The sequence below is a fragment of the Phodopus roborovskii genome, unplaced genomic scaffold (genome assembly GCF_943737965.1).
Source record: "Phodopus roborovskii unplaced genomic scaffold, PHOROB, whole genome shotgun sequence".
NCBI classification, from domain to species: domain Eukaryota; kingdom Metazoa; phylum Chordata; class Mammalia; order Rodentia; family Cricetidae; genus Phodopus; species Phodopus roborovskii.
Window position 1 is genome coordinate 5,650,030 of NW_026126558.1, and position 23,457 is coordinate 5,673,486.

A 23,457-nucleotide genomic window follows, 5' to 3' on the forward strand; every position below is an offset into this window, starting at 1 on the left:
TTAGTCATGAAGCATACATGAGTAAAGAGGTTATGGACTCTCTGCAGTTAAGGAGAGATGCTGAGGCCAAACAATACGTAGCAGGGCAGTGCCTAGATGAAGGCCCTAAGAAGGCAAGAAATCCTAAGAGGTCATTTTGTGAAGCTGTGAATTGTGAAGCCTGGATTGGATTAGAGATACCAAGAGGTTAGAGATGCTAGTGTCATGAGATACCTGCCAAGGAAAACTGCATACAGAGAAGGAAGCCAGTCCAAGAGAGAAACTGCCTTGAGAACCAAAACTGTATGTTATGGTCTCAAGGGTTGTGTGTTTGAAGTGAGCCTTGCTGATCTAAGAATGATGAAGTTTCATTCAGAAATTCAAGCTAACTTATTGAAGATGTTCTGGGGAAAATCTGTGTGACTAACTTCCATGCTGTGAGTTCTATAGTCAACCAGATTCACTAGGCCCTTACCTCTCCAAAATATATAAACACCAAGAACTGCTGAAACTCTCAGACAAGACAAACCACAATAAAGATAGACTGCCTAGATGAAGCAGAGGCCATCCAAGTTGCCTAGAAGACTCTGTGACAGCTGAGATGCCTGGAAGAGGCTCAGACCAACCAAGCCCCTAGAAATGGAACACTCTCCAACCTGTTGAACTACCTGAAACTTGTGCAGTATGCTAACAGAGTTCCAGCTTCTATGAGCAGTCTACCAGGCTTGGGTGGGTTTGGTGATGCATCTCTCTGAGTCACTCCTGTTCCTATAAGTAGCTCCAATAAAATTCACTGGTTCACCAAGATGGAATTCAGTGCTACCCATACTTTTGCCTGTTGTCAGCTCCCTATCCCTATCTGGATTGAGTACACCTTTGTTCACACCTCCAAGTATCATTCAACATCATTTCTTTGGTCTGTTGCCAGTGCTCTGTCTAGGGTACACAGACATTTATTCACCCATGAAAAGTGACACAATCAACTCAAAGACCATTCCACTTACTTCTTTCACAAAAGACATAGGCCCACAGCTGTTCAGTGACTCAGACTGTGCTATATAACAATCTATAACACTCACAATAGGACTGGTCATCACCAGGTTAATCACAACAACAGGATCTGCAACACGGAACATGAAACAACTCTGCAACTGACAGTGCTGGAAACAAACCTGTGAGCATTTCCCCAACCTGTGTGTGCAGCTATTTCCTCCAAATCCAAAGATTCGATCCTGGAGGATGGAGGGAAGCTCTTAAAACTCAAGATGCTAATAAACCGTATGCTCAGGAAATTATAAGGTTCACAAGGCCCATCCCCAAAGTTATACAGGCAGTAAACAACTGCTGGGGAGATGAGACCCTCTTCAATGGCACTGACTGTAGGTTTTGTAGGGAGCTCCAGGAATGCAGTTTTTCCCTGGGTTGCCTATGTGTGCACCTTTTAATGAAGAAACTGCTTTTGACTGACTCACTCCTGTAAGGAACTCTTCCCCAATGCCCCCGTAATTAATTACAATAAACTCCTTTGTTCACAAAGTTAGACCTGTCACAAGTGCCCTATCTGGGGTAAATGGACATTTGCTCATCGAAAGTTACACAACACTACTGGCATATTAAGAGGGAACAACAGTACTAGACAGCTAGGGTGGTTCCACAGAGAAACCCTGTCTCAAAAAACCAAAAAGAAAAAAAGAAAAAAAATTTTGAAAGAAAAAAGGCAAAAGAGGGATCAACAAAAGCAAACACAACTTGAGAAATAGCTGTATAGCCCCTGTGATGAGCGATAACACTGACTAACCTATTTGAAGATGGAAAATCCTCTGGGTAATTCCAATTCTCTCTCCATGAGGTACGAGATATGGGATAGTGACCCTCCCCTCCTTACTGTAGTAGCAGACACACTATGTGATGGGTGGTAAAATATGGAATAAAGTTTAACTGTCTAAGAATGTAGCATCCATGGCAGGAATTCCATGTGGCCATATTTCTCTGCTTAGTATTAAGAGCTACGCCTGGGGGGACCCCCCCCAAAAAAAAACTACCTAAAAGATATGTTGCAAACCCTAACGTACTAGGATCCGCAGTAGGTAGGTGTTAGTATTTAGGCATTTGTACTGGCCTGCCTTTGGAGTACTGACAAGATACGCCCACAGCTGCTGCCAGCTGTGCCTATTCATTTTGTTCTTTTAAAAGGGCCCTTCCCATCCTTCTCTCTCCTCTCGGTCCCTCGCCCTCCCTCTGGTGGAGTCTGAAGCAGAAATCCGGAAGCGGCTGCGCCCGTCCCAGCCGCAGGCAGATGACGTCACTACGACGTCCAGTGAAGCCCCCATCACGCTGCCAGAAACCTGTGGAGGGCGCTTCCCTGCTCACCTGCTGAGCAATGCCTCGAACCCTCACGCTGCTCCAGACCGCCCCGCCGCTTCCTGCGCTGCCGCCACATCTCCACAACTTGGAAAAAGGCCAGGCCAGGGCCCGACCGCCGGCCGCCCCCGCCAGCCGGAGTAACATCCCCCTACCCTGACCTCGCGCCGCGTAGGCGCGCGCAAGCGCAGCGACGGGTCATAGTGTGACACGCCCCTGTGTGCGCGCGTGCGCAGTAGGCCACAGCAGTGGCTCGGTGTCCCGTTCGCGGCTGAGCTTTTAAAGATCCTGAATTGGGGTGTCACTTTTTGCTGCCTGATGGCTGATGAGCGGTGGCTCTCTGCCAACTTGACCTAGGCACCAAGGACGTGTAGACGTATTTTAAATTTGGCATTTCAACGTCACCAATGGTTTGGGTGGGTCATCGGCATGAAGCCACTTACCGAACTGAACTCAGTGTCTACTTCCATGGGTGTACGAGTTAGAGGTGTTCCCCAGTGTTACGCATCCAGGTTAGACGTGCTTCGACCTCTCGTAAACAAAGTAACTGTTTGGTACACATCTTGCCCCATTGTTCCCCATCAGAGACCTTTGTTTAGTTTTGATTGGTTGGTTGGTATGTGCAGCCGCGTAGGTTTTGTCTTGCCAACTGAGTATAATGAGGGGCTTGTGGGAGCAAAGGCGGCTTGGGTTGTGTTTTGTTTGGGTTTTTGTTTGTTTTTTCGAAACAGGGTTTCTTTGTGTAGCTTTGGCTGTTCTGGAATTCAATCTGTAGATCAAGCTGGTCTTGAACTTTTCCACCTGCCTCTGCCTCCTCAGTTGGTTTCTGTTTTGACAGTCCCATATATTCTAAGCTGCACTCAGACATTTATGCAGCCAAAGGTGACTGTGAACTCTTGATATTCCTGCCTCTAATTCCAGGGAGTGTTGAGTGTTGGATTACAGTCATGTACCACCATGCCCAGTTTATGCTAGAGATCAAACCCAAGGCTGCATGCATGCTATACATGCTCATGCTCTTTTCCAGTTAAGCTGCATCCCCAGTGTGAATAGATTTTTTTTTTTCTTTTTGATACAGGGTCTCTCTACATAGCCCTGGATGTCCTGGAACTTACTATGTAGAACAAGCTGATTTCAAATTCACAGAGATATGCCTGCCTCTGCTTCCTGAGTGCTGAGATTAAAGGTGTGCACTACCACACCAAGCTCTGTGAATAAGACCTTTATATCAATGTTAGTTTCCTTTGATAGTTAAATTAAGGCCATGAAAAAAAAATAATTTGTTTCCTTATTCACTTATGTATTGGGTTGTTTGTTTGTTGAGGTAGGGTTTCTCTGTGTGGCCCTAGGTTGGCCTTGAATTTAGAGATCCACCTGCCTCTGCCTCCCAAGTGCTTGGGATTCAAAGTGTGTACCACCACACCTGGTTGAAAAGAAAAAAAAAAGGTTTTTAAAATTTATTTATCACTTTATGTCTGTGAGTATTTTGTCTGCATGTGTATATGTGCACCACATTTGTGCCTGCTGCCTACAAAAATCAAAAGAGGGCATCAGATCTTCTGGGACTGGAGTTAAATATGGTTATAAGCTGCCATGTAGGTACTAGGAATTGAACCCAGGTCCTCTGCAAAAGCAACTAGTGCTCTTAACTGCTAAGGCAATTCTCCAGCCTCTGAGCTAGGTGGTGGTGGCTCATGCCTTTAGTCTCAGCACTCAGGAGGCAGAGGCAGGCGGATCTCTCTAAATTTGAAGCCAGCCTGGTCTACAGAGTGAGTTCCAGGACAGCTTGGACTGTTACACTGAGAAACCCTGTCGAAAGAAAGAAAGAAAGGAAGGAAGGAAGGAAGGAAGGAAGGAAGGAAGGAAGGAAAAGAAAGAAAGAAAGAAAGAGATATATATGTGGAAGTTCGAAGAAAATGGGAAATATCTGAAAATGAGTAACAAATGATTACACACACATGCTCATGAGCACACACGCACACAATAAAAATAAAGTGAACAAGGCAAAATGTTAACATTTAGGGAATCGAGGAAATGGGCAAATAGGAAGTTTTGCCTATTGTAAAATAAAAGCATCAAAAGAAAAACACTCAAAACCTGAAAGTGAGCTGTGCATTCCTAGTGCGGACATCCTTAGTGCAGTGGTTATTGTCCGACCTGTAGCTGGAAGCACATGCATCTCAACCCAGAGTCTTCTATGGCTGTGTGGGTGTGCCAATAGAAGGAAAGAAATAACCTCAAGTTCTTAGGTTTCCTCTGGCATAGGGTAACAGCATATTAGCCTATGAAGATTGAAGTGTTTGAATGTACTGTATTTGGGGGAGATCATAAGACACTACATGTCCCCAGCTGAGCTCTGACTCTGGATACTCCCTTTTCTACCTTTCAAGTGTTGGTACTTCAGGGATACACCTCCATGCTGGGATATACCGAAAGAGAGCCTGTAGTTTCTCTGAAGCCAGGGCATTAAAAACCACCATAGGGCAAAGGTAATGGCCTTGAAAGCAATAATGACTCTTTTCCTGCATCTGGCTTAAAAAGATCAGTGACGTCCCCAGGAGCTAGAGTCAACTCTTGCTGAATCTGCCATGGTTATACAATTGGCTGGTCTCATGGACTTAAAACAAAGCTGTTACTACAGAGCATTCCTTGCATGCCAAGTACATGTGAAATTCCTGGAACCTGAACCCCAAGGGTACATGCATGTGTGAGCATCCCATCTCACCCAAATGAAGGCCAAGAAAATTTGGAAATTTTCTCTATACATTGTCAGGAACAGGCTCAGGCCTTGCCTGACACCATTTAAATATTTCTTCCAATGGACCCCTAAATATTATTTATCCCCAAATATCATACTCAAGCCCATGAAATAGGGAAGGCAAGATGCTTTCCCAAACCTGTAATTGGCTCGTGTGTCAATGAACCCTGCTTTATCCCAGATTCATCATAAAGCAGTCTAGATATCCCATATTTAATGAGACTGAGACAATGGCATAGTTTTAACTGGGTCTCCATGTTGCCAGCCTGGTTCCATGCTGGGTACCACTCTTCCATAAGTGTCAGTCATTCAAATGGGCTTTGGTGCCTGGCAAGATTATTATTATTTTAATATTATTATTGGGAGGGGGCATTCAAGACAAGGTTTCTCTGTGTAGCCCTGGTTGTCCTGTAACTCACTCTGTATACCAGACTGGCCTTGAACTCAGTGATCTGCCTGCCTCTGTCACCTGAGTGCTAGAATTAAAGGTCTGCGCCACCACTGCCACCTACCTGGCTAGACTCCTCTTACCAAGCAAGCAGTGGACTCATAGAAGGACCCACAAATAATTCTACGAAAATATACATCATCCTGAAGGCGATGGTAGAGAAGAGGTATTGAGGAAGAAGGTTTAGAGTGTATTGTAAGAGGGGGCCCAACACTTGGTTCAACAAACACCAGACCAGTAATATTTTCTTTAGACACTATGATTTATAGCTGGGAACACGTGATGCTGATTACACAGGAGGCTCAGGAAGGGCCAATAGCCACAGGACAGAAATGTGATACAATGGTACGAAACAAAGATTTGGGGTGTAGGAAAATGGCATTTGGTTTTAAGTCCCTCTAACACCAAAGAGGAAGCAGGGCAGGGACCTGCTGCCGACCCACATCACACTCAGAGGGCTCCTTACTGTTCCGCCCCGAGGTAGGTCAACTCCACTTTCCCCATTTTCCAAATGGGAAAATTGAAACAGAAAAGATAGGAAGAGTAAAGCCACCTGATGGTACAGAGGAGCAAGGAGGAGGTGGCAGTGCGTCCATCCACCCCTCAAATAGGCCAGCAAGCTAGGCTTCATCTGCTCGTTGAGGTGTCCCTTCTTGTGCCCCATTGAAGGTGAGGGAAATCCAAGTTGTGACACTCCTTGGCCTCTACCCACCACCTGTGTGTGTCAACGGTAATCCATGGGCAAGGAGTAAAGGGGAAGATGCAAGCAATTCCTGCTTCCCAGGTAAGAAAGACAGAAGCCATATTCTGAGATCCCCTTGGCTCCACACATCTTCAACCATAGGATTTATGGGGTATATGCATGGAGGTGGAATGTGCCTCACTGGAAAGCTATAGGTCTTGCCCACCTCCAAAGCCTAGACTTTCTTGCTTGGGCCATAGACCTCTTGCTTGGGTCTCTCTCAAGCAAATATTCCTAGCTCTTGGTCTCAGGCTCCTAAATGAAAACTCAGTAACTGGCCATATTTAAGCAGAGCACAAACTTCTGTGGGAAATTTTGGTCCCCCAAATGTCACACAGGCCAACACTAACTGACCAGCCAACCTGACCTTGTTCCCAGAACATAATCCCACCTATGTAACTGGAGACTGAGATCTCTTCCTTAGGAGGAGTCCCTAGCTGCCCAGCTCAGAGCACCAGGATAAAGTGGACTAGGCTATGGCAGGAGCAGGTGTATGTGCCAAGAAAAGCTCCACAGACCCTTTCCCTCCCTATTGTACAAAAAGGGCAGGGAAACATACAGGACTGACAGGCTAAGGAGGAAGAGGATTCTCAGGATGCTGAGACAGTCCATAGGACACTGTTGTGAACAGCCCCACTCAGAAAACCTGAATCCCTAAGGAGACAAGGTGCTAAGAGGGAGGGGAGCCTCTAAGTAGAACCTAAATTATTACAGCAGAGATAAAACTCAGGAGGCCTCCTCTGGTCTCACTGGGCAGGCTTCTAGAGTTTCTGACCAGTTGTCAGGGTGGTGTAGACAGGAGCAGAGCCCTCTCTAAGGCCTAGAAGGATTGGTTGTAAAGGACTGGAGAACTCTGTGCCACGGTAAAGTGACTTCCCACTTTCCTGGGGATTCATACTCAAGTTCCCCTGCCTAAGGAGTCCTACAGTGGGTCAGAAGCAGCATTCTCACCCCTGTCAGCAGCACACCCAATAACAGGCAGGCATAAAACTCCAAGTCTCTGCAAACACCCAGGGAATGAGAGTCCTGGTGGCTGCCAGTCATTTCCTTCTGGTCCAAAAGAGATGAAGAGGCCCAGGGGATGCACTCAGGGGTCTCCAGAGTAGAATGAACACCTGGCTGGCAATGCCAGCAGGGTGACAGCCAGAGGGGAAGATATGGTTGCCTGGTATTTCCTCCAGTGTTCTAGGCATCCACATCCAGACCAGGTTCCTGGAATAGTGACTGCTTCCTCAAGTTGAGCCGGGCACACTTGGGGCACGTGGTTGAGTTGTCATAATAGCAGTCCCTGAGGTTAGAAAGAAAGGAGGTTCTGCACAGAAAATTCTACATCCTGGGCTAGCTCTCAATATGTTCCTGCAAATAGGCAATCAAGCTCAGAGATGTGAATAACTACAGAACAGAGTAGAACCTGTGCCCAAGTATGATTTACCACAAAGCCTGCTATGTAGGTGCTAGCCTCTATTTTAGAGTCAGGCTTCAGGCAGTCATACCCAGGCTATATGCCTTTTTTTTTTTTTTTTTTTTTTGGTATGTGCGTGTACCTGCACAGGTGAAGGGAGGCACACATGTGCCATGTTACACCTATGGAAAACAAGAACAACTTGCAGGAAGTGGTTCTTTCTACCATGTGGATTTCAGGGATCAAACTCAAGTAACTAGGCTTGGCTCCTTTACATACTAAGCCATCTTGTTAGCCCTCAGAGTTCTTACTTACTCAGTCACCTCCATCATTTATTAACACTAATGCATCATCACCCCTGTTCCCAAACTGTGTGTCAGAGTATGATAGGGCTCAGCAAACTCCTTTGTTATTTTGGTTTTTAAACTTTTCTCTTCAGGCATGAAGGGTACCACAGGTTTGACCAATCTAACCCTAGAAATCAAACACAAGGTTTCATGCTTGCTAGGCTACATTTCTGGCCCCATAATGGAACTTTGAATTTGGACATAGATACCAGGGCCTAACTCCAGCAAAGGGCTCTGAAAACTAGACAGCAAAAGCCCAAACGTCTACTTCCTCTGTCATGGTTCCACAAGACCAGCTGCAGCCAAGGACAAGGGAAGGCTTTCTGTTTAGAAAGCAGGAAGGAGCCCTAATATTTTGCCTGAGAGTGAGTTACAGACCATACCCACCTGTGGAAGACAGCTGAACAGTCCGTGCACACAGATGTATGGCTGTCAAAAGGGAACAGCACGTCACCTTCTTTGCAGAGTTCACACACGAACCCCTTGGCTTGACACCGCTGTTGGAAATAGGAATCAGTATTAATGACTGACAAGTAAATGCCAATTCAGACCAGGAATTCACTGCCAATCCTGACCCTGAGGACTGGTGGACAGAACAGCTGAGAGTCTCCTCCAGATAAGGCCACAATCACAGAGGGAATGGGGAGACCCACCTCACAGTCCAGCTTGATGTGCTTGGCAAAGAGTGTGTGGATCTCAGTGAGTGAGCAACTGAGGCGGCCCATGTGCACCTCCAAGAGGTCCTGGATAGAGTACATCTCATCGTTCTCCACAAAATGCTGTCGGTCCTGGAGCTGCCAAGACCCAGCAGGTATTACTCCAAATGCAGAGAAAGGATTCCCCATTCCCCACCCAGGGCTGCTCCTGTTGTCAGAGCCCAGGGTTCTTGTGAAAACCACAAGTTTCATAGGGTGTCTGTGTAAGGACCTCAAGAGCCTGGAAAAGGCAAAGGGAAGATACAGCAGGGCAACATTTTCTAATGTATACGACCCCATTTCACACACCTATACTGCCCCTCCAGCCACAATGGCTGTCCAGTGCTCCTCACTTTTACCATGGCTTTCCCCAACATCCTTCCAATTCTTTCCACCCCTTGCCCTGCTTACTTCTATGTACACCCTGACTTACTGCTACTTTCCTTGCCTTCTCCACCCACTGGTCACGCTCCGAGGGCCTGTTTTGCTCACTGCCCCCATAATTATGAGATTACGTACTGCACAAAGCAGTGGGAGAGTCTTAAAACTTGTGTTTTGTTCAACCTGCCTGAGGAGGCTAAGGTCAAGGCCACCCACCGCCATGAAGGCTAAACACAATGATTGCATTTATCTTAGTTTCCCTACCTGAGATCATCAGAGAACACTGTTATGTGTAAAATATTTGACAGTTAATTATAGATGGCATTCCCAGAATAAAAAGTTTGGAAGACTTCTAGAACTATAGCACGTCTATCTACCATGTGATCTGAAGAATCTGAGCATCAAGTACCCTATCACCCTGGCTTCCAGAGACCTGTCCCTCTCACAATCAGACCTGCAGCAGCAGTCGTGCCTCCATGGCCTCCTTGCATGTGATGAAGTATGGCTTCATGAGCAGGATATCCTGGCGCAGCTTCTGCAGACACAGACAACAGGTGGACATCTCAGCCAGGCACACTGGCAGCACTGTGACTCTTTCTGTAGGACTAAGGGGTTGTTTTTGTACTGGCTTCATAGGGGCCATGCTCAAAGGCCTTATCCTTTACTGTAGCTGACAGCAAGTTCAGTAGGGATGGGGGAAGGTGCTCTCAAATTCTACAAGATAGTCCTAGATTTGAGTGGTCTATCTAACTTAAAGTGCAAATCACAGTTTCTGGGCTACATAGGATCTTGAGGTTCATTAAACATGCCTTTTGAGATCTCCCATTCATGTCACTTCGCCTAGCCCCACAGAAAAGTGGTGAGCCCATCCTCCTGCCTCAGGACAGTACCAAGTTATATCCAACATAGTGGGCCAAAACCCTAGGCAGATTCCATATCATTCATCAATGCCTTGGCCTTGACCATTCTCCTCGCTCTGCCTCAGACCCCTCACTAAAACATAGAATTTAAGTTCTTTCTATTACCTTGCCCACAGCATCAACTCCTGCCCAAACTACAGCAAGGTTTTAACCTCAGCCCTGACTTCTGGCTATGAGTAGCCAAAGCCATATAGAGCTGCTGAAAATGTCTAGTCTTCACTTGGATTGCTGTAAGTATAGCATACACACTAGAATTCAAAGTTACAGTACACACAAAAAGAGAATAAAATATCTGGACAATTTTGTATGTTGGTTGCATATTATAATAATATTTTGGACTGAATATTCAGTCCAATAATCTATTGGACTGAAAATATACTTAGATAGGTGTAGAAGCACAAGCCTGCTGTATACGCACGCTTGGGAGGTAAGACACAGGAGGATTAGGGATCAAGAACAACCTCAGCTATATATCAAATTCAAGGTCAGCCTGAGCTACATGTTCTACCATGCCAGATTTATAAAATGCTTGAAATTGAACCCAATTCTTCCTGCATCTAAGCTAGCATTCTCACAACTGAACTACATCCCCAGCCAGGTAGGTAAATAGGTAGATAGATGATAGTTGGTTGATAAATGAATAGAATGCACATACACACACACACACACACACACACTTTCTGACAGGCTCTCTGACTGTCTAGCTCAGGCTGACCTCACACTAGTGATCCTCCTGCCTAGGTCCCTAATGCTAACATCACAGGAATGAGCCACCACCCTAGGTTCTGCTTTTTTCAATGATATTAGAGAATTTAACACTGTCTCTATGGTTGTAATACTTTTGAACCAAAAAATAGCCAAGGAGCTTGTGAAAGTAGCACACCTCCTCTGCTCAGACCTCCCATGGGGAGACAAATCCATCCTAACCAGGGTCCAGCCTCACCCGGATCTCCACCAGCTCTTCCACGTAGTTAAACAGCAGAGGGTTAATCTCCCGGAGCCGGAGCACTGGCCGAGACACCATCAGTGCCAGGTAGCGCATGCTGCAGCGGGACACCTGCAGGGAAGCTGAGTGACCAGCTTGCAGAGCTAGGACTGGTGGGGACAAAACATGCCCACCTTCTCCCTGCTCTCCCTCCCCACCCTCACAGCCACATCTCCAAACCCACACCTTGCGTGGCTCAAAGTCCCAGTTGTGCACCACTCGTGCAGGGATAACAGCCAGGTCGTTCCAGTGGCAGTGGCTGCAGTAGTACTGGCCAGTGTAGTCACACTGCCGGGCTTCACTGGGCACACCTCCTGCCGGGGCCAGGTCGTTACAAGATCAGGGTAGCTATTAGGGATTAAGGTCTGACTTCCCTGCCCAAGGACTCACACCATGTGGTCCACCCTCCCTCACCAAAGTTTCAGAAATGAGTAAGTTGAGTTAGGGGTCCCTTGACCCCAAGACTTGACTTACCCATTCTCACCCAGGAGGCCCACGGCCATCCCAGTGTCTCAGTACTCTGTCTACTCATCAGCAAAATGAGACAACAGAGTAATAAGACAGAAAGAACCCCTGGAGGGACCCCACAAGTTCATAGTAGTTAAAATTTCCACCTCCAGAATGTGGTTATTGTGTAGTTTTCATTTTCTTTTCTTCTGCACACTTGGGATGAAACCAAGAGCCTTATACATGCTAAGCAAGCATTCTTACACTGAATCATATCCCCAGTGCTGTGTCATTTGTTTTCCCCTAGTCCTTGTCTTTGTGGGTTGTCTGTGACAGTGGGAACACAAAGGCACTGCAGTCAGAGATCAGAGATCAGCCCTGGAGAGACCTGGACAAGTCATGAAACAGCCAGAAACCATCTGATCCTATGGGACCTGAAGGAATGCCAGTAACTTCCCTGTGTGATGTCCCCAAAGCAAGGCGCATGGACAATGCTGGCCTCACTCAGCTGCTGTAGTATAGCTTCTCACACCCCAACCAGGTGCCCTTCCTGGGTCAGCTCTGCCACTGTTCTCCCTCAGCTTGCAAGAGGGCCCCAGAATCTTGCACTCACGCAGAGAGATGGGAGCACGGCACTCGGCACAGCGGTAGTCCTGGCTGTCCAGCCCAGTCTCAGGGCAGATGTTCAGCTCATACTCAGCCTGGTGACTAACCTTGGAGCTGACACATGGTTTGGAGATGAGGTTCAGGCACTTGCTGTGACAGCGGTAATAACACCCTGCAGTAGGAAAATATCGCTCAAAAGTTGTGGTGTGGATCAACAGCCTACGATGACCTTTAGCTGGACTGTTCCACACAAATCAGCACCCCTCCAGTGTCCATATCAACTCAAGACTTTCTCCTTGCACTACTGAGTGGCTCAGCATCTCAAAGACCCTCATGTCTCTAGACCCCAAGCTTTGTCCATTAATCATGACTCACACAACCAAACCCAAGCTATCCAATGAAGTTTCCTCTCTTACATCTCAACTGTCTTCTCCCATCTCCTCTGTCCTTCTGGGTTGAGACTACAGCATGAGTCATCCTGACTCCTCTATTACTTCTGCAGCCAGCATTGACCTCAACCACTCCTCATACATACCTTCATCGGAGACAATACTCTCTTCCAGCTCAACTTAGCAACCAGAATCTACATATTCAGCACCCATGTACAGTCTTCACTGTATATAAAAAAGGAATGCCCTTGGTTTCCTCTGATTATACCTCTATTGTACCTCGCCTTAGACATGGTACTTACCCTCACAGGCAATAGACACACATCAACCACAGGGCCTTTGCATATAAGATTCCCCCATACCACATCCTTCCTCCTTAAATAATACTCATGGCTTGTGCCCTGACCTCCAAGCGCTTGTTTAAATTGCCATGAGTCTTTTCATTCTACCAAAAACAGTACCCACTGTACCCCCTATAAATACTATTCCCTTTCCATTTTCCTTTGCTAGCACAGTCTGACTACCATGTATTTCCTAATCTGGAATCTCATACAGACTCTACCATCATTATTCAATATTCTCTCTGCATTATCTAATATGGTAACCAGCAGCCTCACGTGGCTACTGAGCATTCGTAAAGAAGATAATAAAACCAATCTACATATTCAACTCAAGTGAATTTAAATTTCAAAAACCAGGCAGTGGTGACTCACACCTTTAATCCCAGCACTAGGGAGGCAGAGGCAGGTGGATCTCTGTGAGTTTGAGTCCAGCCTGGTCTACACAGCAAATTCCAGGACAGGCTCCAAAGCCACACAGAAACCTTGTCTGGAAAAAAAAACCAACCCCTTTCAAAAAATAATGTTTTAAAATTTCAAAAACCTTCTGTGATTTATCACCACTATACTAAACAGCAGAGGTCCAGAATCAAGGCCAGTGAAGGCAGCCATGCTGGCCCCCTCTGCTCCTCTTATCTCCGGTGTACAGCAATGCTTGGTCATCTGTACATTCTGGACAATTCACTTGAAGGTGAGCCACATGTGGAAGCAGAGCTTATATTGGTCCTGGCCTACCTGTGCAGGTGTACCAGGTCTGAATGAGGCCCCAGATGGTGGTATTGCACTTATCACAGGTTTGCTTGACACTCTTGCTCTTCTCCTTGTAGAAGCGATGCTCTAGGAGAACCCGGATATTGGGTTCCTCCTCATTGGGATCCTATAGGGGAAGAACAATGGAAAAGTCATGGGCTTAGCTGTAGCTCCTTCCTTTCACTTAAGAAACTCAGCAAATGCCTTCCAGGAACTGCCTGTAGCAGAGATTTTGAGTTTCTGCTCAACTCTATGTTCCCATTCTCTCTTTAGCAACAGAACTGTATCTAGGTACCAAACCCCAAGAACACACCCAACATTTCCCAGCCTCTTTGCATCCAGATGCTGTACAGACCCAAGGACCTGTAAGCAGGAGGGGTATTGCCTCAGCCCTTCTGTTTGCTGTGGTAGGGTGACCCTGGGTTCCTTTCAGGATCTGGCAGAGCAACAAGGGCTCTAATATATTTCTGGCTGTTGCCTGAACCAACTCAGTGGTTTTCTTTCATGAGGAAAACTACATGTGTATCTTGGGATATGCTTACTACCATACATATCCTTACCTATTTCCTAATGAATATTCCACTTTAAACTCCCATAGTTTCAGAGTCAGTACAAGGGAGACAATGACAGCCAAGCCAAAAGACACAGACACAGGACTACACCTAGACTTCTGTGGGTTGGATTCTATGATACACCATTGCCTCCTGTTAACACCTTCAGGTTATCACTCCTCCTAGGTCATACAACTCAAAGAGTTGCCCACACTTTTGTGGGTAATCACAAAACTAACCAATGGCTGTGATGGTTTCAGGAATAAGCACATAATCCAGGACTAGTCAATTACTGTGAATGTTCCAGGCCTGGCCAATCAACTCATGACTGACCTCCTGCCCACACTGAGAAAGGTAAACACGTGGAAAGACAGGAATCAGTTGCTGTAAGTGCCTCTAAGTGCCTACCTGAAGGTGGATTTAATACAAATTAGAGCAAAACAGTACAGCATTCTTGATGTTAGAAGCTACCCCTCTCCCACAAAAGGTTAACAAAAATATCTTCCTTTTGCTCGAAGCACCTTAGGATTGTGTTTCTGTCCCTCACAATCAAGAGGGGCTGTATCATCAGGGAAATAACTAGCCTACACTTTCACCCTGCTTTTCTCTTCCTACCTCAACCTCTCAGAGAACAGAGAAGACCCACCCCCTGGAAGAAGCCAATGGCACCCTGTCCTCCTGTTTCCCACAGTCCTGGCCATGTTCCAGGTATGTCTTTGTGGTAGAGCAGCTTCGCACCCACCTTCAGCTCCTGTAGCTTCAGCCGGAGGTGGATCAGCCTCACCACAGCATCTTTCTGCTTCTCTGACTGCTCCGGTAGCTCCAGAATCACCTGTTTGCACTCTTCAATTGCCTGCCGCAGCTGCTGGACATCAGAGGCCAGGAAAAGACCCTACCCAAGTGGGAAGGCCACAGTCAGATGACCACCTAGAAGTCCCTCCCCATGGAAGGTAGACCTATCCTGATGAGTAGTTAGGCATAAAGCAGACCTCAGCTCCCTTCCCCAGATAAGACTTGCTCAAGGCCTAGGAGTTAGCCACACTTAAGAATCCACTCTTGCTCCCTGCTTCTAGCTGGACTGATCTACCCATGGGCCTCTGAACACTTAATTCAGGAGACTTTCCAAAAGCCAATTTCTGCAGCTGGCGATGTGCCTCAGTTGATAAAGTACTTGCTGCCTAGCATACAAGAATTCAGTCCCCGGCACCAAATAAGCCTCACTTGATGATCTGTGTGATCCAAACACTCAGGAAGTAGAGGCAGGGAGATCGTGTATTAAACATAACAAACTGGAGGGCAGACAGGGCTAGAGACCTGTCTCAAAAATAGGAAGAAGGGGAAAAAGGAGTTAAAAGTCATCTTCAGTTACATAGTAATTACATAGCAAGTTTGAGGTCAACCTGGGTTACTTGAGAACCTGTCATAAAGACAGAACAAGGGGCTGGGAGATGACAATCACTTAAGTGCTTGCCATGCAAGTATGAGGATCTGAGTTTGGATCCCCAGCACACAGATAAGATGCTGAGTGTGGCAGAACACATCTATAATCCTAGTGCCGGGGAAATGGAAACCGGATGATCCCTGGAGTGCTGTGGTCGGCTGGTCTTGCTGAATAAGTGAGCTCCAGGTTCACTTAAGAGACTCTCTCAAAAGTAAATAAAGAAGGTAAAGCAGATGAGGCAGAGGCAAGTGGATTCTGTGAGTTAGAGGTCAGGCTGATCTATACAGTGAATTCCAGGTCAGCCAGGGCTACATAGCAAGACCCTATCTCAAACAAACAAACGAGGTGAAGAACAATAAAGGACACCTCTACACAGGAGTCACACAGACATTAAATCATGTATTTGTGTAGAGACACATACACCAAACACAAAATTAAGATTTTTTTTTTTTTTTTTAATGCCAGGCCTGATGGCACAGGCCTTTAATCCAGCACTTGACAGGCAGAAGCAGATGGGTTTCTGAGTTCCAAGTCAGCCAGGCTATGTACAGAGAAACCCTGTCTCATGAGGGTGGGAGCAAGGGTGAGAATGGCTCAAGAGCTGGGAGTGTTACTCAGAAGTAGTGCTTATCTCACACTGCAGAGGCCCCCAATATTACACACATACATACACACTTCCTCTTAGAAAATCCAAATCCAATAGCGTTATTAGCCATGCCGTTTCATTTCTAAAAAGAAAGCTGAGGAAATGAAGAGAGGCCTCTGGTTTAATGGCTGAAACATCAGTGCAGCCTAAAGATGCACACTCACCCCAGACTCAGCACTGCCGAGTGCTTTCTCACAGACTGACCCAGAAGCTCCAAGCCTAGCCAAAGCCCAGCCCAAGAATGCTCCACTTCCAGGTTCAGACCACAGTGTGTGTGTGTGTAGGTGGGGACAGGTGTCAGCTGACTCTGCTCTCAAGAGACACCCTCCTCCTCCCACAAGATGGGCTTTCAAAAGACCCAGGCAGAATGGTAGTGGTACCCTTCCTTCCTCTTTGGAGCTCATTTTGTGGCTAAGAGAAAGTGTGAGCCATGTTATAAATGATATAGAATTTTCTGGGCTTGATGGCATGGGCATGTAATCTAACTACTTGAGAGGTCAAGACAAAAGAATAAAAATGTCAAGACCTGCCTGGGCTAAAAAACAAGTTGCAGACTAGCTTTCGAAACTTAGGAAGAATTAATTTAAAAATGAAAAGTTAAAAATGGAAGAGTGGGGTCTGGAGTAACAACTCAGCAGTTAAGAGCACTTGCTCCTGAGGTTGGGAGGTAGCCCATGCCTTTCATCCCAACACTCAGGAGGCAGGGGCAGGTAGATCTCTGAGTTCGAGGCCAGCCTGGTCTAGAGCATGCCACATAACAGAGAGGGCTACCCAAAAAAATGCTGTCTTGGAAAACCTAGGAGGAAAAAATTAAAACCACTTGTAGAGATCCTAAATTCAGTTCTCAGTATCCTCACTGGGGTTCACAACTGCCTATAATTCCAGTTCCACACAAACACACATGTGGTGTACACACATATATGCAGGCATTCATATACACATACAAAATAAAAATATATCTTTTTAAAATGAGGGATTTAAAGTTGGGGATACAGCTCAGTTGTAGAGCTCTTGCCTAGTGTGCCTGAGGCTCTGAGTATAATCCCTTGTGTGTACAGATACACATCTAAAAATTATATACACATGAGTCAGGCTTAGTGGTGCACACCTTTTATCCCAGCACTTGGAAGGCAGAGGCAGGCAGATTGCTGTGAGTTTAAGGCAAGCTTGGTTTACACTGTGAGTTCCAGGACAGTCAGAGATACATAGTGAGACCCTGTCTGGAAAAAAATTATATGCACATATATGGTGTATGTATACATCTGCATGAACAAAGCTTAAAGGTCAAATAAATAAATTAAAAGAAGCAGGTGGATCTCTGTGAATTCAAGGCCAACCTGATCTTCATAGTGGGTTCCAGACCAACCAAATTAATATGGTTAGACCCTGCCTCAAAATAAACAAATAAATAAATAAGAATAAATAAAATAGGAACCCCATCTCCTCTCCCCAAGCTGTCTCTAGACTCTCGGATTTTGAAGATGAGGATCAAGTACCATGTACATTTCAGATTCGAAACCCAAGAGACTTGACTGACTTGGGAGTCATTGAGCCCAACAGTAGTGACTAGAAAGGAAGCTACATCTCAGCTCATGAGAGTGTCTGAACCACTAGCCACCTGGATGTGGTGTGATGAGGATAGCACCTCAGAAAGAGTCTAGACTCCAAACCTTACCACAGGGCGGGAAAAGTGGTCTTCAGACAGGCCAAGATCCATCATGCGCTCAGAGTAGTGGAACTCAGGCTCCCCAGTGGGCAGCTCAGGCAGAGTCTCTGTAGTTAAGAGGACATGGACGAAAGGTGGTAAAAGGTCTGCCTATGGCCAGAGGTGTTGGGGAGCCCACAGAAAGGGGGTAGTGGGGAAAGCTAGGCACCAGTCAGCTGTCTGCTTCTGTCTGCTTGGCATTTGTAAATGACTCTGTCTCACTGTGGAGACCAGAAAGCACTCATCAAAATTACAAGTGAAGGATTCCAGTTTCTGATCCCCTTGTAAGAAGTCTGACTCTTAGGTGCTTTGCTAAAAAAAAAAACAACAGAAACTTGTGAACCAATACTGGGTAGCACTCAGAGAAGTCCACAGAATAGCATTATAGAAACTAGATGTGGCCATACATGCCTGCAATCCCAGCAGTTGGGAAACTGAAATCGAACCCCTAGTTTCAGTTTCAGGCCAACCTGGTCTATATAGAGAAACTCAGTATCTAAATAAAGAAATACACAAACAAATAAATAATATCGATTTCTAAGGCAGATGCTTCCTGTGTGACTGAAGAAAAACCACTGTCTGTGTACATCACAAAATTCATCAAGTCCTGTGTGGACTTCAGGACACCCCATCAACCACTCTGGTCCCAAGACTCTAACTACCTTATCCAAAATGACTGCCCTGCTCCCTTTCTGACCCTAAGAAGGTGAGGGTCTATCCTTGGACATCCCACCCATTGGACTCTTCTCCCTAGAACTTGGCTCTGAGTTTGCTCAAGTGCTCACTAAGCAATACTGTGTGGGACCCTGGGACTTTACTGTGATTCCCCAGACTCAGATCCCTGCCCTCTAGAGTGTTCATTCTGGTAAGGAAGGCAAAAGAGAACCCTAGAGCAGGTGGAAAGTGACTATTCCCACCCATGGGAGGGGCCACAGGCAGAAAGAGTGGTGGGGTTGGTATATGTGTCAGTCTATACAGCCCTCACCCTGCACAGTGCTCACCTTCAGAAGTGACTTCTTGGGCCTTCTCACTGGGCTCCAGTTCATGTTGCCTTGGTCCAAGCGGTTTATTGAAAGGGTTGAGGTGGGCCTGCCGGAACCGAGCCAGCTTCTCATCATATTCCATAGCATCCCACCTGCAGGGTGCAGCATGGCTGTATGAGTGCCCAGGCCACAGGCTCACAATGGCTCACCCCTTTTCTCCAGTGCTTCCTGTCTCTTTCCCTTCCCAGAGCCTGGGGGATAGTGCGGGGCAGCCCTGCCAAGCAGCCTGAATCTTTATCCTCCCCACAGGCTACTTTAGCTACTTCTAACCAGGCTCCATGGGCACTGTTCTCTCAGAAGAACCCCCATTGAGGCAGGCTAGCCCAGGCATACAGGCTTATCCCAGAGTGCCAGATGCAAAGTCTGAAATCCAAGGCCCTGCTCTTCTGTGCAGGGGCTCCTTTGGCCCCAGATGCTGAAGGGCGCTAGCTCTGGAGCTGGCCAGTGGGCTCCTTGCTAGGCCTCAAATGGCAAAGTTCTCACTTGGTCCCAGTCCAGCCGGGCCCTTGCTGCTAGCCTGTTCCTATGAGACACACCTCTTGGAATTGGATCTTCCTTCCTGTCACCTTACTTGAGGTGTTCCATATGAATCAGAGCACCCAAAAATACCATCCCTGCTAGAGTGTTCACCAGTGAATTCTCTAGAGCCAAATCCAAGGCCCATCCTTGTCCTGCTACTGGCAGGTGACCTATGCTCCTCCCTGGTCCCAGCAATGCGTCTAGGTTCTGGTATGGGCCTGTACCTCTTGGGCCTGCATTCCAGTCCTGCTTCAGAACCATATGGGCTGAGTTATTCCCATAGCTTCCTGCCCTGGGATCCCATGTAACAGAAAGTGTTTAGTTTCCCACTTCAGAAGTCCTGATCACTGGCACGATTTCCCCTCCCTAGAGCTCAGCCCACATTGGGAATACAAAGCTGGTGGCTCTGGGCAAAAAGGGAAGGGCTGTACCAGAATAAAACAGAAGCAGCTGGAATGCAGTTCTGCACTTATCTAGTCGGGCCACATTCCATAGCCTCTCTCTGCCCCTGTTCCCTCATCCAGAGGTGGGTGGGTTGCACTGTTGGTGAAATTAGTTCACAGGCACTATGCACAACAAGCGTGGTGGTGCACGACTTTAATCGCAGCACTCGGAAGGCAGAGGCAGGTGGATCGCTGTGAGTTCCAGCTAGCCTGGTCTAAAGTGAGTTCCAGGACAGCTAAGTTATACAGAAAAACCCTGTCTTGAAAAAAAAAAAAACCAAAAAAATAAATAAATAAATAAAAAGACAATAACTCCTTCCCTGCTCTTTCCCTTGAAAGAAAAATAAGAGCTCCAAGTCCAGAGTGGCTGGTCCTGCTCACTCCTCATTATTTAGAGTGGGACCCTGTACTGATGGCCCCTCTGAACATCAGCAGAGGCCTCCTCCAAAGCCAGGTTCTCCAAATGCCTGCAGGTCAAGTCCTGCTGGCTCTGTCTCGTTGAGGGAGGATAGTGATAAGAACTACCAGATGCTAACTGAAGGCCTAAGGCAGTGGTTCTCAACCTGTGGGTCTTGACCCCTTTGGGGGTTGAATGACCTTTTCACAAGGGTCACATATCAGATATTTACCTTATGATTCAGAACAGTAGCAAAATTACAGTTATGGAGTAGCAACAAGAATAAATTTATGGTGGGGGTGTGTTACAACAACATGAGGAACTGTATTCAAGGGCTGAAGCATTAGGAAGGTTGAGAACCACTGGCCTAAGGGGGTGCAGGTGCCCTGGGATAACGACGTCCAGTAAGTCAAACAGTGTACTACCGTCAGCTGTCCCCAACTAATGCCCAGCACCTCCCAAGAATCCTAAGGTGCAGGAGAGATGAAAGTACCCCAGTGTTCACTCACCCCTTCATCCTGAGTGAGGAGTCATCATTGTCACATGAGTTCCCAGTCTTCCCTGCACTGAGGCATGGTAATGTGACTATGTTCTGATCAATAGAACATGAGCAAGAAGATCACTCAGGACTTCTCAGAATTGTTCTTCCGACCTCCCTCCTCTGTCTGGAATGCAGATGTAATGGGTGAAGCTGGCACAAGCACCTTGAGCTAGAGCAGAAGCCACAAATGAGGACTGCCAAGCTCTAAAGCGATTCCACCGAGCCTAGAGCTGCTCACTACTAGGTTTCAGTCAAGCAAGGCAGAAACAAACTCGTGCGTAGCATTGCTATTGGAAGCACTCGGGAGGCAGAAACAGACGGATCTCTGTGAGTTCGAGGCCAGCCTGATCTACAGAGCAAGTTCCAGGACAGCTAGAGCTGTTACACAGAGAAACCATGTCTTGAAAAACCAAAATAATAATAATAAATAAAATGAATCAATATATGACTCTGTTCTCTTGCTTGGAAACTGGGGAGTAGTCCAGGGTAGAAGGGAAGGATGAGTAGGCAGTCTAGTTGCTGATGAGCAGTCACTGACATCACAGGGTGACCAGTGAAATCTAAAAGGAGCTGGGTGGAGAGTGCAGGAACCACTCCAAGAAGCCTTCCCTGAAAACCTCCTGATGCTTTAGAATATAGTCAGAGGGTCACAAAGACCTTGGCAAGAATACTTGCCAGCAACCCTCCTTTGAGCTACTTTTCCCAAGAAAATGGTTTCCTTAGCCATTTCCCGATTGGCTCTGCCACCACCTGCTCTGGAACAAAAGTAAGGGATGAATTAGACAACAGAGCCATTCGACCTGTCTGCCTAGTTTGTCTGGAACCAGTTTGGAGAATCATATTGCCCTGACAACAGAGAACAAATAGACAACATCCCAACACAGGCTGCTGGAAGCAACAGCTGGCTTCTAGTATGACACCATCTCCTATAACCCCACCTATCTCACAGAGTTCTGCACCCAGAATTCATGGTTGGCTTCAAGGAAAAGATTCAAGAAAGGGGAAAACAAAACAAAACTCTATTCCATAAAACCCCTGCAGAGCCCTCTCCCAAAGCAGATATTAATCACAATTCGACAACTGAAATCCTCAGAGGAAAAGATCGAGGGTCTGTGGACGCATCAGAAGTAATAGGTTAAAGTTCAGGACGTGTTCCTGATACCAAGAACCTGCCTCTCATGTGTTACTGTGGGTTCAGCCACCAAAAGTGCTAGTCCAAGGACCACAAGAGGCCCTGGAAATTGACAAGATACATCCTATCTGCTCATGTCTGTAACAAGAATGGACGGGAAATACGGGCCAATCAGGGCCAGTGTTAACCATTGTCAACTACCCAAACAGATGCAGCGAAGCCACCCGAGCAGTGCGCCTCACACTTCTACCCTTTACAATATGAATTCATTTCGAGAATGTTCCTGTCCTCACTGGGGCAGGTTTGTACGACATTCCTCGCCTATTTCATAGCTGTGAAACCGAAGGCTCAGAAAAGCCCAACACCGCAAGAGGGCGGACAGCCCTGTGGTCCTTGGGTCGGGAGTCCCACACACAGCCTCTGACTGTCACCCGGGGGACTGGAGGGGCGGGGGTCCCCATCTATGGATGCTAATAAGCTCTGCCCCACGTAATGCGGGGACCAATGAGGTCACCGAGGCCTTGCACAAAGCGGAGAGCCAGCAGGCGGCAGCCGGGAGCTGGACGTCTAGCTTGAGGCCTCTACCAGTTCTGCTACCTCGGTGCGCGCGACAGAAACTGGATCCCGGAGTTCGGCCCGTGACGATTACGTGCTAAGATCTGTACCCTTGCTTGCTTCCCCACCAGACCCACTGGTCGCCTGCGGAGGCCGCTCCGACGCTTACCTGGCTGCCGCTACATTGTACCGGACCGGCAGGCTACACTGTACTCGGTTGCCACTGCTACATTGTACCGGCTCCACTGCTCGCTGCTGCCGCCTGCGGCCAGGAGGTTCATGACACCGGTGGCCCCTCTGGCTCACTAGAGGGCCTCCAAGTCTCCTGCCTCAGAGCCATAGGGTGCTTTGCCTTTGCCATGAGTCTTTTCTGGCTTCTGAGAAATTTTCTTCCCCTGATAATTGTATTCAAGCGAATGGCTCCACAGTGGGAACCCCTAAGCGTCTGTATAACTCCAACACTGACATTCAAATATCCCCTGGACACCACCATGGCAACACCATCTCAAGCTCAAAAGTCCTAGCTGAGATGGCAACAACAACCTCTCTCTCTCTCTCTCCCCCCCTAAGCATCTGTATAACTCCAACACTGACATTCAAATATCCCCTGGACACCACCATGGCAACACCATCTCAAGCTCAAAAGTCCTAGCTGAAATGGCAACAACAACCTCTCTCTCTCTCTCTCTCTCTCTCTCTCTCTCTCTCTCTCTCTCTCTTCCTCCCTCCCTCCCTCCCTCCCTCCCCCTTAAAAGCAGGTAAATCATTCCCACCTCAGGCCAAACTTCAGTGCATTCCTGATCTCATTCCCCAGATGCTTTGAGGGGTCTGACCTCCACCAGTGCCTAGGACTAGCTATTCTTCTCCCCACTCCAAGGGTAGCATCTCAGGTAACCATGGCGGCCTTACCATCTTCAGCTTCCCTCAAGTCTAAGC

The 23,457-nt window shown here is 47.1% G+C and overlaps 2 protein-coding genes across 3 annotated transcripts in view; both read right to left on the bottom strand.

The window, feature by feature from the left end:
* The window catches only part of LOC127234753 (AFG3-like protein 1), a 30,685-nt gene extending 28,168 nt beyond the window's left edge, over nucleotides 1-2,517 (bottom strand). Inside the window, exon 1 of the mRNA XM_051201856.1 lies at nucleotides 2,350-2,517. Coding sequence (XP_051057813.1) covers nucleotides 2,350-2,487 — 138 coding nt within the window. The 5' untranslated portion in view covers nucleotides 2,488-2,517. The remainder of the gene's footprint in view (nucleotides 1-2,349) is intronic.
* A 3,272-nt stretch (nucleotides 2,518-5,789) lies between these two features.
* On the bottom strand, nucleotides 5,790-22,803 carry Def8 (differentially expressed in FDCP 8 homolog). 2 transcript variants are annotated; one of them, XM_051201863.1, is made up of 13 exons: nucleotides 22,691-22,803; nucleotides 20,803-21,003; nucleotides 18,893-19,026; nucleotides 17,862-17,959; nucleotides 14,842-14,991; nucleotides 13,534-13,675; nucleotides 12,079-12,243; nucleotides 11,205-11,332; nucleotides 10,977-11,090; nucleotides 9,568-9,648; nucleotides 8,691-8,831; nucleotides 8,425-8,534; nucleotides 5,790-7,576 (listed from the first exon to the last, which is right to left on the bottom strand). In XM_051201863.1, the coding sequence occupies exons 2-13, from the start codon at nucleotides 20,808-20,810 to the stop codon at nucleotides 7,474-7,476; spliced, it is 1,374 nt and encodes a 457-aa protein (XP_051057820.1). In that variant the 5' UTR covers nucleotides 20,811-21,003; nucleotides 22,691-22,803; the 3' UTR covers nucleotides 5,790-7,473. The 2 variants fall into 2 exon arrangements, with proteins under 2 accessions (XP_051057820.1, XP_051057819.1); XM_051201862.1 differs by having other exon boundaries at nucleotides 20,803-20,958; nucleotides 22,691-22,771.
* Between the last annotated feature and the right edge of the window lie 654 nt (nucleotides 22,804-23,457).